General features: G+C 39.8%; 1 protein-coding gene across 2 annotated transcripts in view; it reads right to left on the reverse strand.

Moving 5' to 3' along the window:
• The window catches only part of RALGPS2 (Ral GEF with PH domain and SH3 binding motif 2), a 97,219-nt gene that overhangs the window by 71,612 nt on the left and 11,859 nt on the right, over positions 1–13,748 (reverse strand). For both annotated transcript variants that reach the window (XM_081194420.1, XM_081194421.1), the window contains exons 2-4: positions 3,909–4,040; positions 3,415–3,522; positions 37–87 (exon numbers count right to left, since the gene is read on the reverse strand). In XM_081194420.1, the coding sequence (XP_081050546.1) occupies positions 37–87; positions 3,415–3,522; positions 3,909–3,965 (216 nt within the window). In that variant the 5' untranslated portion in view covers positions 3,966–4,040. The remainder of the gene's footprint in view (positions 1–36; positions 88–3,414; positions 3,523–3,908; positions 4,041–13,748) is intronic.

Consider the following 13,748-nt stretch of genomic DNA (forward strand, 5'->3'; position numbering starts at 1 on the left):
TATTTAAAATCAAAAGGTTGTATAAGAAAAACTTACCTCGGGCTGAATAGCTTTAAATACAGGAATATCCATTAGTGTTATCTGGCCCTTTGAAAAAAAGTGATAAGGAAAGTAAGAGTTGTGTCCTTTTGAAATGAATGTTTCAAGATTGGGCCAGCTTTTTATTATTAAATACCAGAGAAATTGCCATTATAAAATGGTGTGCCCTCCCATTGTTCCTTGACCCTACAAAGAGCCATCTCTGCTTCCTGTAAAAGAGAAAATCTACAGTGGCAGAGGCTTAGATCATGGGTAGGCAAACTAAGGCCCTGGAGCTGGATCAGACCCAATCGCCTTCTAAATCTGGCCCACGGACAGTCCGGGAATCAGTGTGTTTTTACATGAGTAGAATGCATCCTTTTATTTAAAATGCATCTCTGGGTTATTTGTGGGGCATAGGAATTCATTCATTCCCCCCCCAAAAAAAAATATAGTCCAGCCCCCCACAAGGTCTGAGGGATAGTGGACCGGCCCCCTGCTAAAACAGTTTGCTGACTCCTGGCTTAGATGCTAGGAATCCAGAAAAGGAGTGTAAACTGATCTAGCCTTTTCAAAGACAGATCTGGATCATGTAAATGTTGGAAGCAGTGACTAAATACAACTATCCTGTTCAACACATGGTAGAAAACTGGCTAGATAATCACATTTAATTTCAAAACAAATAATACCTAAAATGTTAAGGAATTAGCAAGAGGTCTTAATTACAAATACCAAATTCCATCAGAAAGCTTAGCAATTATGTTAAACTATGATAGGGGCTCTCTCTCTATATATATATATGTTATTGATCAGAAAAAGTCTTAAGTCTAAAAGTTTTCCAGCACTGTTAAAGTATCAAAACAAATCAAATCTCTTTATTGGCATCACAGTATAAAAAATTTCAAGTTTTTAAAGGACAAGGGTGAAGCTGTCGAGGGTCATAAGGTCACACTTGTGATCGTGTGCACTTAGATATTCTGCTTTGTCCTGTCTGTTCGCCGAAAGGATGAATCATTAGGAAACCTTTCAGGTAAGATTGTGGCTAAAAAGGAGGCTACTAAAGCAGTGATATCTTTGTCCCGATCTGCCAGGAGAAACTTCATTTGACTTCTTCTTGTAGTTATAGGCCAGAAGTCCAACACTTTGCTCAGCATCAGTTGGCGAGGTCTGCTGTGTAAACAGCAATCTATCATCATCAACGAGGCTACAGAAGGCATTTATTTCCTTTAAGAAGTGGAAGCCTTGTCCAAAGGAAGAAAACCAGCATAAATTCTGGTAAACCAATACAACAGCAGCTGAAATTAATGATTGCTATTCTAAGATTTCCCCCCATTGAACAATCTCAGCATGTACTGGATCCTTTCCATTAAGAATGCCCATAGCACCTCATAATAAAACTCACAATACAAATAACCAAATCACATTACATGATACACATTACCACCAATAAAACAGATAAGCAGATACAAAGTGAAAAACAATTAATTAAAATACAGATCATTATTTATTTCTATGAGGGGAAGAAAGACCAGCTCACTAATACTTATTTAAATAAAATTATTTTTCCTGCCTACAGGAAAAAGCTCCCTCAATAGGGAGTTCAAAAAAGTCTTTCTTGAATTCCTGCCAGATACACATCAAATGTTTACAAGATCAAAAGAAGGGGCTTCTCAGAGGATTTAAACACTCAGGAAAGCCTTGTACTGAAAAAGGTTGTTATACAGATAGTCTGGTCCCAGGCAGATTATAGTTTTAGAGATAACAACCAGCATTTTCAATACATAAGCCATTTGAATGAAGTGTGCAAATCAGGGTAGAAATATAATGGATATAAAAAATGACACCTGCCTAATCCTGGGATACTTAAGTAAATGTTATTAAAGAGTAAAGATGCCTCAATGACATAAGGAAAATGTATATTTAATATTCAGGTTGCATTATATAAGCAACCCGTTCGACTTCTGAAACATTCGAAAACTAAGGCGCGGCTTCTGATTGGCTGCAGCAGCTTCCTGCACTCAAGCGGGAAGCCGTGTCAGACGTTCAGCTTCCGAAAAACGTTTGAAAATCGGAACACTTACTTCCGGGTTTTCAGCATTTGGGAGCCGATTTGTTCGTCAACTAAGCCGTTCAAGAACCAAGGTTCCACTGTACACAATATTCCCCCCCCCCCAGGATATAGCCATTAAAAACTTTAATATAAACGTTAATTCAACCCAATCAGTGTCTTCTGCAGCATTTCACACACATGCAACTGAAAGTAAGTACACCATGGTAATGGGTACAACACAAGTCAATACAAAACAAACAAACTCAAATGACATTTCACAGTAGAGACCTTTGGGTATCGTTTTCACTTAGATAAGCTCAATAATGTAAATTATATTTTCCCTAGTAGCTTTTAGTTTAAGTTTACTGTAAGTAAAGTATTTTAAACTTACCTTGCAGTCTCTTTTCTGTTTTACTGAAAAAGGGGGAAAGGAAGCTAGCTGCCTTAAGGAGCTAGAACATATTAAAAAGAAGGTTTAAAAACCTATTCCTATGCTTCATTAAATCTGCCTAATAAACTCTGCTACTGGAGTTCTTTATGTGTAAGCCCTGGGTTTTAAAAAATAGGCACAAGCCATTTTTCTTTTGTGTTAACCCCCCCATGCATCTATAGAGAGTCAATTATAATTAATATATCCTTTTACTAATACCCATCCTAAACTAAACTTTAGCACTACTTGCAAACCAGGTCATTATCTGCCCTCCTCACATACTTATAGCAAATAATCCTAACAAACTAGAAAACCTATAGATTAGAAACTTCCTCAGACAAAAAAGACCCAACCATCACAAACCACAGGCACGGTTGGTCTGAAGAGAAGGCTGGTTCCTACCCCTGGAGAGGAAGTAAAAGGCTTCAGAAAGTCCTGTCTGATTCATCTAGGACAGGCATAGGCAAACTCGGCCCTCCAGATGTTTTGGGACTACAACTCCCATCATCCCTAGCTAACAGGACCAGTGGTCAGGGATGGTGGGAATTGTAGTCCCAAAACATCTGGAGGGCTGAGTTTGCCTATGCCTGATCTAGGAGGAAGCATCATCCCTATCAGGAACGTCTTCTAGCAGGATCTTGCAAATAATGTTATCATGCTATTAATCGAGAAAAGAGGTGCCGGAACTGAGTTCAGGTAAGTTCCAGCTTAAAAAAAACAAACCTGAATGTAATAAACATTAGGAGAGGAGATGGTAGGTGTAGACAGGCTGAGAGAAAATTGAATAAGCCTGGACTCTTATACAGTTACCTGGGAGTGACTCCTACTAAGCTTAATGGGGCTTCTGTGGAAACATTTAAAGGATTGGACTGTAAGACTATTAAATTAGCAAAATATTTACTTATTAATTACTTACCGCATATTCCTCAGGTGTAACCTTCAGAACATCAAACACCACTGCATCAAAACTTTTCTTCAGTTCAGCAGAACCTTTGTCACTTAATGACTCCGAGCTGCTACTCTTCTAAGAAAACAAAAATACAAAATTGAAAATGTGAATGTATACCTGCTCAAAAGCCGAAAGAGAGGCCTTGGTAAATAAAAACATCTCAGCCTGGCGACTAAAGACTATCAGTGATGGCGCCAGGCATTTTTTCCTGGGGAGAGCATTCCACAAAGGGGGAGGACCACTAAAACATCCCATTTACCTAGACTGTACCAAATTTCAGAGGCACCCTTCCCAAGTTTTAAAAAAACAGTTTTAAAAGTTTCAAGATCCCTGCTTAAAATACTCCAGCAAAGAACAGGAACTGATTGCGTACCAAAATACATTCTTCTTTCAAGCTGCACTGTTGTATACATGTACTATGCTCCTGCATTTTTTAAAGCTGACTATTGCTGACTCCTTACCTCTGAAGCAGTAGCTGCAATATTAACATTGCTGGGCTGCCCATTCATTAGGTCCATACTGTCCACACCATTGATTTACTGCCCTACATTTGCAGCGATGGCTTTAATGATTCATCTTCAGAGTCATCACTCCTAAAAGAAAATTTAAAAAGCAGCTTATGGTTCCATAAATCAAGAAAGTCAAACAGATCGTCCAAAGTGTAACATGGGACAGGAATGTTTGTCCAACTATGGGATTACAGAAGACTTCAAGTCCAACTATGGGATTACAGAAGACTCCCTTTCCATGGAGGCGCAAGTTACAGCAACAGCCAAGGCGACATTTTTCCACCTTCGCCGCATCAAGCAGTTGGTCCCTTACCTTTCCCGCCCCGACCTGGCCACAGTGATCCATGCGATGGTCATCTCCAGGCTTGACTACTGTAATTCGCTCTACGCGGGGCTGCCCTTGAAGCTGTCCCAGAAACTCCAGCGGGTACAGAATGCTGCAGCGAGGCTCCTCACGGGGTCTCTGCCATGGGAGCATATTCACCCAGTGCTTTTCCAGCTGCACTGGCTCCCGGTGGAGTACAGGGTCAGATTTAAGGTGCTGCTTTTGACCTTTAAAGCCCTTCACGGCCTAGGACCCTCGTACCTACGAGACCGCCTCTCCCGGTATGCCCCACGGAGAGCCTCAAGGTGCATAAATAGCAACACCCTAGTGGTCCCGGGCCCTAAGGAAGTTAGATTGGCTTCAACCAGAGCCAGGGCCTTTTCAACTCTGGCTCCGGCCTGGTGGAACTCTCTGCCTCATGAGACCAGGGCCCTGCAGGATCTGATTTCTTTCCGCAGGGCCCGTAAAACGGAGTTGTTCCGCCTGGCCTTTGGCTTGGAGCCAATTTGATTCCCTCCCTCTCTTTCTTTTTTCCTTTTCTTCTCCTCCTACGATGAGGCTATATTTTAATATTTAAATATTTTAATGTTGTATTTTAATTTTGTTTTTAAGTTGTAATCATTCAACTTGTTTTTATTATTGCTTGTAAGCCGCTCTGAGCCCGGCCTTGGCTGGGGAGGGCGGGGCATAAATAAAAATTATTATTATTATTATTATTATTATTATTATTATTATTATTATTATTATTAAATATACCATATTATGCAACTGATATTGTGATTCCCTTGCAATCCAGTTGACCCTTCAGTAGACTGTGGCAAGATATATACATGATACACAACAGCAAATTAGAACTAATTGGTTATTTCATGAGACAAATTTCACTTTTGAGTGCACTATCAAATAGTGAAGTATTTGTGCCAAAATAGTAGAGGACCTGAATTCCATCTGTATAAATACTACATGTGCTTTTAATTTAAGACAGAAAATCTTAAAAGTCTCTGATGGTTCAGAAGAATTGCTACAGAGAAAGGGATAAGGGGGTGAGATCTTGTTCCGGCTTCTTGGTCTTTCTGCTCCCATTCCTACCTCATCCATGGAAAAGAGAGATTCTCTGCCCTATGATAGCATGTAGCTGCCAGAGGGTTGGCCAAGAGGGAATGCAGCCTTTAGGCGTAAAAAAGGTTCCTCACCCCTGAATTAAACAAAACCTGAAGGTTCAATAACATATATATGCTTATAAAATTGGTTTGATAAAAGTTGTTATTCTTAAATTGCTTTGGGATGTTTTATGGAAAAAGATTCAAAAATAATTATTGCAACTCTATAATCAAAATAAAAAAATTCCTTCCAGTAGCACCTGGAAGTAGGTGCTACTGGAAGGAATTTTTTTATTTTGACTATGGCAGACCAACACGGCTACCTATCTGTAAGTGCAACTCTATAATGTCATTCCAACTGTGAATGAATGGTTAACCCGTGGACTGGTTGGCTTTTGTCTTATTTTTCCAGTTTTATATTAAATGCACATAGTCTCCAGTTTATATTCTGAAAAATAGGGGTTTGTGAACCAGTGGAGATGGCCAATCTTTGGTGGATCACTTTGATAGGTGGACAGAGCCAGCCACCTAACAGTCTTGATACCGGGTGACTGCAATTTCAAAGGAAAAAAATCAGGAGCCAGCTGCACTCCTGATTCTTCCTTTGACATTTTTGTTGCTGCTTGAAACAGTGTATCTTAGGCTGCAATGCTACAATTATGGCATGGCCCTTCCCAAAAAATGGCTGCCAAACTTCTTCTGTTCTCAAATGGGGAAATTAGTAAAATAAATAAACAAATCATATATTCCGACAGAAATTTGGCAGCTGCTGACTCTCATTTTATGTGCACAATTATTCTGTATTTAAGCACATGTATGATATATTATGTTGTAGTCTCATTACAATGCCGGTTGCTGCTTTGAATAGGATTTTCTTTGGCAGGAAAGCAGTTTGTGATGTAAATAAATAGCTTTAAAGAGATCGAAATAAAGGAATACATTAGCTTGATTATCACCAATTGCTTAGCTAATCGGAGACTATTAATGCATTAAGCTGTTTATTTTAAGAATGCTGCTTGTTTTCATCAGTTTACAGAGTGCATATTCATGCTGCTGTTTAGCCAACAACATTTTAAAATGAGAATGTAAACCTTTGAGAACTGTAGATTTACAAAAATATTTGGTCTGCCTTCTACTTGATGCACTGCTGCCACCTTGTGCTGAGAACAAATCCCAACACACTTTTATTGGTCCTATTTCATAGTGATTTCCAGTGTAATTATTTTTAATCAGATATTGGTCACATTCATATTATTAAATTTGATCTTATTAAGCTGAGATTTGTATGCAGCCCTTTGTTTCTTCCTTCATGGAATGAAGCAATCAAAGCAAGTAATCTCTAATTAAACAGCTTCCCATTTCATTCAAACTAGGAAACTATGGCTGCCACATTCAGAACAAGCTAGGATATTTAACTACCTTCAGACTCTATGGTTTAATATACTGACTTGTTCCAAAACCAATAAGTAAAGTTTCCTTGTTTAGAGGAAATTGGGGGGGGGGTGCCTCAATCTAAGCATGTTTAAAGAGATTCACATTAGGGCGAACAAAACAAAACTCACTTCACTTATATTGGTGGGGTCTGAACTGGCAATGGCAGTGACAGACCAAGAAGGACATCCTGTGGACATTGTTCTTCAGATCCTCTGGAGCAGGGTGGAAAGTTACGCTGTGCAAGGGCAAGACTCTTGGGCACACAGAACAGCAGCATTCTGGGCCAGAGGAGCTAGGACAGCAGTTGGCAACCTCAGAAGACACCAAGGTGGCTGTGAAAGGTACAGTGCACAGAATGATTCCTGCCACTCCCCAGAGGAGAAAGAGACAGGAGGAGATGGACTTGGAGGAGTCTTTTCCCATTCTTGACCTCACCCCTTCAGATCCAAGGCTACTGACCCTGGATAAGTATGCTGATAACCCACTTGCTACCTTCCATGGAGATGATATCAGAGAAAGGGAATGCACTCTGGGGAAGACAAGCTGAAAGGAAGGAGTAGGAAGTATTCAAGCCATAAGTTTCCTGCCTTTGTAACCTATCCCAACAATATCCAGATAGGCTCCAATACGCAAGGGGGAGATTCCAAGAGGCTTTGGAAGGAACAGCGGATAGAAAGATTCCTGCCACGTCCCAGAGGAAGAGGCATGTGGTGGTAGTAGGTGACTCTCTGCTGAATGGGACAGAGGCAGTAGTGTGCAGAGGAAACAGAATGTCCCGGGTGCTGTACTGTCTTTTCCTATATTATATTATACTATATTACGCTACACAGAAATGTTTAAATGTTTCTTTGATTGTCCTTGAATCTTCCTACCACACTTGCTATCCTCTCCTGTCACATCAATGTGGTGTGCCATGCCCTTTGAGAACCTCTTATCTAGAGTGGGGTGTCTTACTTTCACAACTTCCTGAAAGTAGGCTATTCAACACACATGAGCCCAGTGGTGATATTCCTTCCTGAATGCCTCATTTGTGATGTGCTTTAATAAAAACAAAAAACAAGATTTCCCTCTTAGGGTGGATCTACGCACAGGAAAACCCCCGCTATAAATAAGTCAGAAATTAAATTGCTGTAACAAAAGAAAGATTGCTTTGCTAGGATAATGACAACTCCTCCTGATTCATCAATGTACCATTTGCTGTATAGTGCTTCCTGTATTGGGGATGTTTAACTACCTTTCATCATCTTCTTTTTTACAACATGCCAACTGCAAAATAATTAAAAAATAGTCTTACTTGATTTAATTCTCTGAAACCCTACACAACTAGACTTCAAAAACCCTCAACATTTGCAAAGATGAGAACTCTGTGACCCTCCAGGTGCTGTTGGATGCCAACTCCTGTGAGCCCTAGCCAGTATGGCCAATAGTGAGGGATAATCTCAATAAACTAGGACTAGTTAATACAATAACTAAAAGGGTTTAAATGAACCAAGGATCATGCAACCATCCAAACTAACTAACTATAATTAAGGACAATACCATATATTACATTTTAGCCCACAATGTTTCCAGCCTAAAAGTTTGCTTTGCACTTTCAATCATAGTACTTCTCAAACTTAAAATTTATAAACACTGTACTCACAAAGCCTTTCAAATTATACATATAGATTCACTTTACCCCATCTCATATTGCTCTTTCAGTCACACTTTAATCTGGGGGAAGGTAGTTGCACAAGTATTTTCCCCAAGGGCTCTCATATCATTTAAACCAGGTACAGGTGGAAGTTTAACCCTTCTGCTCTTAATTACTGGCTCCATCTAAATCTAAATCCTCCTGGTCTACTACCCTTAGTGACACAAGACCCACATAAAAGTGTGTGGTCCAAAATTGTGCACCAAAAATTTCTCTCCTGCGGACCCCACCCACATCAGCTTCTCACGATGGGCTTTATTAAAGCAAAAAGGCTAATTGGACAGCGTCTGAAGGACTTAGAGCAACAGAACAATCTGGCCATTATAAAGAAACTCTGTCCTTGGTATGCCTTTTTTTCCTCCTCTCAAGTTTGATTCCCTGGCACCATATTTGTATAAATTAACTATCCCAAAATACAGATGTGCCTTCACACTGGCCAGATTGGATGTAATGCCCTCTGCCGTACTTGAGGGCAGATACCAAAAGATTCCAGCTGAGAAACGACTCTGTCCCTGTGGAGATGGCAATCTGGAAACAGTGGCTCATGTTCTCCTGTCCTGTCCCCTTAATAAAGACCTGAGGAATGAGATCATCACCCCACTCCTGCTCACCATCCCAGGCCGCCCATCTGCGGCCACATTCTTCTTTCTGTTAACAGATCAAAATGATCAGACAACAGCAAAGGTTGCTAGGCTTATCGAGGGTGCAATGAGATTAAGGGCCACTATCTGAATGATAAACTTGATCATTTGTTTGTCCTTTTTACCCACTGTTGTCTTTTTAATTGTATATATTGCTTCTTTTATGTTGCTATGGCCATTGGCTAATGCAAATAAAGTTTATCTACCTATCTTCTGCTCTGAGCTCAATAAAAAAAAAAGCTGTCAGCACCTTCTCTCAAATGCATTTTTGTTTACCTAAAATTCAGTATTTTGTCACTTAACTCCCTTTCCTTCCACTTTGATGACCACAGGTCAATGATCAGCAAGACATGACATCAGTCACTGCAAGATCTTAAAATGGAGGGGAACCACAAATCTCCCTTCAGAACAAAAGAAGCAATAGGACAGCTCATGTTGTTGTTAGCAGCTAAGCTTAAATACCTGCACCAGAAACCAGATTTTCACATCAGCCTCCAAACATGTTTAAACAGCACCAAACCTAAGTTAGTATTTTCAAAAACATTCTGCAGGGTCAGTCATTCTTCAGAGATTACATGATTCAGAAACTCCGTAGCAGGGCAGTTTACAATAAGTAACTCAAAACCTCAGGTGGGCATTTTTCAACACCAATGATAACTCTGGAACCCTTCACAATACTAATCACCATTTGCTTACTCTATAAATACATGCACCAGACTTGCACAGTTTGAATTGTTCAACATGACTGTTTTTGTGTTCAGCAGCCAAAAGTTCTCTAACATTTAAATAATGCAAGCACAGTATCAACTGGCCAGTGATGCTCAGCACTACGTACACAAATGTGGCTATATACTGGACAATGAACAATCTACACATCCAAAATTTATGCCTAAATAAACTGTGGCACTTCAAGTACAAACACTTGCACCATCCCTTAATGTGTAGGTGGGTTTTGTCTACAAGTCTCTTGGATTTGATCATCAAAAATGTGAGGCTTTTTCACAAAACGACACACCTGATATTTTTCAAGTACAGCTGGCAGTGAAAAAGTCTGTCATCTAACACAGGAACAAAAAAACCCTATGATAATTCATATAGAATGCCAATGGTTGCCAACTAAATCATGAACATGTCTCGCAGAAAGAGGGGTCAGAGTGGTGAACTCATAAGTTCATCGGCACTCTCTATAGAAAAACGTCTGGTTTCTTACTCCCAGATCCTATATTCCCATCATCAAATTGTACAACATAAATAAAGTAAGCAAATTTACACCATGGGTAAAAAGTTAAACAGCATGCCTAGAAAATATCTGAAATTTTTAAATGCCCAAGCACATGTTAAGTTGGTGACTTTACAGGGCTTGACGGTAATATTCTGCAGGTGAAGAAATGTACATTTCATTAGCTGCGGGTCCCACTGAGTCACCTCAAATTCATCTATCGAGTAGCGGCCCCAAAAGAGTCTTTCTTCCAGAGCCACAGCAGATGCCTCATCCCTACACTACCAGCAGGATTTGAGGGTATGACTTACCTTCCTACCTACATTATAGTACCATTATCAGCCTGCATCCATCACACATCCTCATTGTCTGCAGGGACCCCCAGGACAGCCCAAACAAAGGTGGCCAGGCTGCATAGTGGGCACCCAGAACACAGGCTGACCAAAATCTGTAGGCTCCCCTATGCCATGCCAAACCTTGGGATAGCTGCATCCAATAAAGTTAGCACCATTTCCAAGACAGACCTGGACTGTTTCATTTCAAGGGGGGCTCCTGAAGAGCATGCCAGGAGGCAAGTGGGCAACATACCCATTCTCTTCAGTCCTTTGAGACTGGGAGAGAACATAAGAGAATGTTAACTGGGCTGTCACACCCTTAATATGACCAGCTTCTCCATTATTTCTAGAAGGAAAAGTAATTAAATATCTCATTTCACACAGAAACTCATGCTTCCAAAATAGCCAAATTAAGCTGTGCTGTAACTTATTTCCAAGACAAACTGAACACTTTGTTTCAGAGGTGCATGTATTTCTAGATTTCTCCTACGTTAGAAAAAAAGTTGTTATAAATTACACTTTCAAAAATAGCAAAGAACCTGTGATTAAGCTATTTTGAGTGGGGGCGGCTCCAATGGGTGTCAAGAATCAGAAATGGAGTAATACCGCTAAGAAAGCATAAAGCAGTTTACGGCGTGAGAAATGAGACTGACTTAATCCTGGATGTAAAATAGCCAGTACTTTATGTTTATATACTGTATAAACATAAAATTATGTTAGTGTTTCAAAAGAAAAGTCACATTATGCTTGAGTAACAAAACACCTAGTAAAATAAATAAAACCACAAAGGGAGAGAAATTTATGTGTATGTACTTTACATTTAATCCCTTCATAATTGGAAACATGGAAACACAAGCTGTTCTGTGCCACAAAGTGATGGTCTAGCAGAGAAGCTTTCACAGTTCTGAAATAGAGACAGCAATCCATCAAGGAAGCATAAGTAGTGCAAAAGCCAATAGGGTGGATCCAATCTATTTCCTAATGTGAGTGGTTCAATTTAATATCCACATCCCAGTTTGGCAGAGAAACCTCAGTTCTGGAAGATAAAAACCACATACAATTGTTATCTTTAGCAAAGATAACAAATACCAACTCATAAATAACAAATCCAAAACAGAAATGTGAAATCAAAATGCATGTTTGCACAATGTTGCACAAAAACGTTTTACATTTAAAAACACAATACAAAGAGATTTCTCAAGTTCAATGAATATATTTTCTGGTTAAAATCCAGAAAAGCCGATGAGTGTACACACTGAGGTGTATTCATAAAATGCTGTTCCAGAAGACATTTGTGGGGCAGTAGCCAGAAGAGGAAACCGTGAAGTGTCCCAATACGCATGCAGAACATCATGCATAGCACCGTTGAGACTTTCCTCAGACCACATCCTTCATCAGCCTTACATCACATTTTTCTTTGGGGGGGGGTGAAGGGAATTCTGATAAGGACTCTAGTTGGCGTCGATGGGGGTGAAAGAGGAGTGCAATTGGGGGTAGAAGTCAAGCCTGCTATACAAAAGTAAAATTTGCATTGACTACGCCTACCGCTTTGACTCTGGCCCTGCCCACCACTGGCGTGCGGCCCCTGGAAGGTTGCCCATGTGACCATGAGGCTGGAAAAGGTTCTTGACCTTTTTACAACCAAAGCCTGAACCAGACACAACAAAATTTAACATAGTCTCAACCCTGCACAGCAGAAGCTGAACAAACTGAAAATCTGGTATACTGTATATTTAAATGCAAGAGGAAGGCTATGAAAATATTTTATGCCAAGGCCATGTTAAATAATTTGTTTGCTAACAGCAGCCTAAAATCAGCCAAAATTCATTACAATTGGTGAATTTAATGCTTCTTGCAAGAGACTTTAGGTGTATTTCTTTGATAAGGCAGAGAACAGGCAGGAACTGTTCCAGCTTAGAGAATAAAAGATGAATTTTACAGTCAAGAGTGTTTAAAAACAAAAGGAAATAACACTACCTCAACATACAATTTTATACTCATTTTTTTCTTTTTAGCAGTTGATTGAGCCCCAACGGTATTGAGATTTCATAATTTCATGCACAGTACTTAAAACTTTTATTTGAGTAATACCACATATGATTGAGCATCCTTTATAAAATGACTTGTTGATTTTTACTACTGTCACTTTCTTTCATCTGGATAGTGGAAATGCTAGGATAGCGAAGAAGCAAACTTTGTCAAAGATATAGGGTTGAATCCAAGTAAGTCAATGCACGAATGGAATGTGCTCCTCGTTCCTGAGTTTCCCGTTCCTGCCCCTGCAATTTGTTCGGGGCAGGTGTTTTTTTTTGGGGGGGGGAGTAGTACAGAGGGGGGTGGAATTTCTGTTGCACAAGTGGAGCTTGTTTTGCCTGTGTAATGTCTTCATTGAATACAACCCACCGAATTATATTTTATATTATCTTGATCAAATTAATACGGCTACTCATATATTGTAGGCTAAGAGATATGCCACTGGGACTTTATTACTAAACACATGCATCTGGGAGTAGGCATGTCTAGTACTACTACACTGTTAGGCAGCAATCCAATACTTAATTATCTGGGAGCAAGTCCCACTCAATGAGACATATAAAGTAGACATGCAAAGGACTGCAGTGAATTACCGTATTTTTTGCACCATAACACTCACTTTTTTCCTCCTGAAAAGTAAGGGGAAATGTCTGTGCGTGTTATGGAGGGAATGCCTACGGGTGGCATGCCTACGGATTTTCCTCCTATAAAAACTATGTGCGTGTTATGGTCGGGTGCGTGTTATAGAGCGAAAAATACGGTATGTATTTTCTTAACTCATTCTACCTTACCAGACAGACGTACAAGGATATCACTTCCTGATAATTGACAATCTACCTCAAGTATGAAACTTTTGTTGTTGTTCAGAAATGTAGCCAGATGTTTTGATTGGGCTTTTAAGTTCTTATATAAAAAGCAGGACGGTAAGGTCATTGAGGCTGCAATTCCAACACTACTTACTTGCGAGTAAGCCCCACTGAATTCAATAGGACTTACTTCTGGTTCTGCTGT

The sequence above is a fragment of the Podarcis bocagei genome, assembly GCF_964188305.1.
Source record: "Podarcis bocagei genome assembly, chromosome: 5".
NCBI lineage: Eukaryota > Metazoa > Chordata > Lepidosauria > Squamata > Lacertidae > Podarcis > Podarcis bocagei.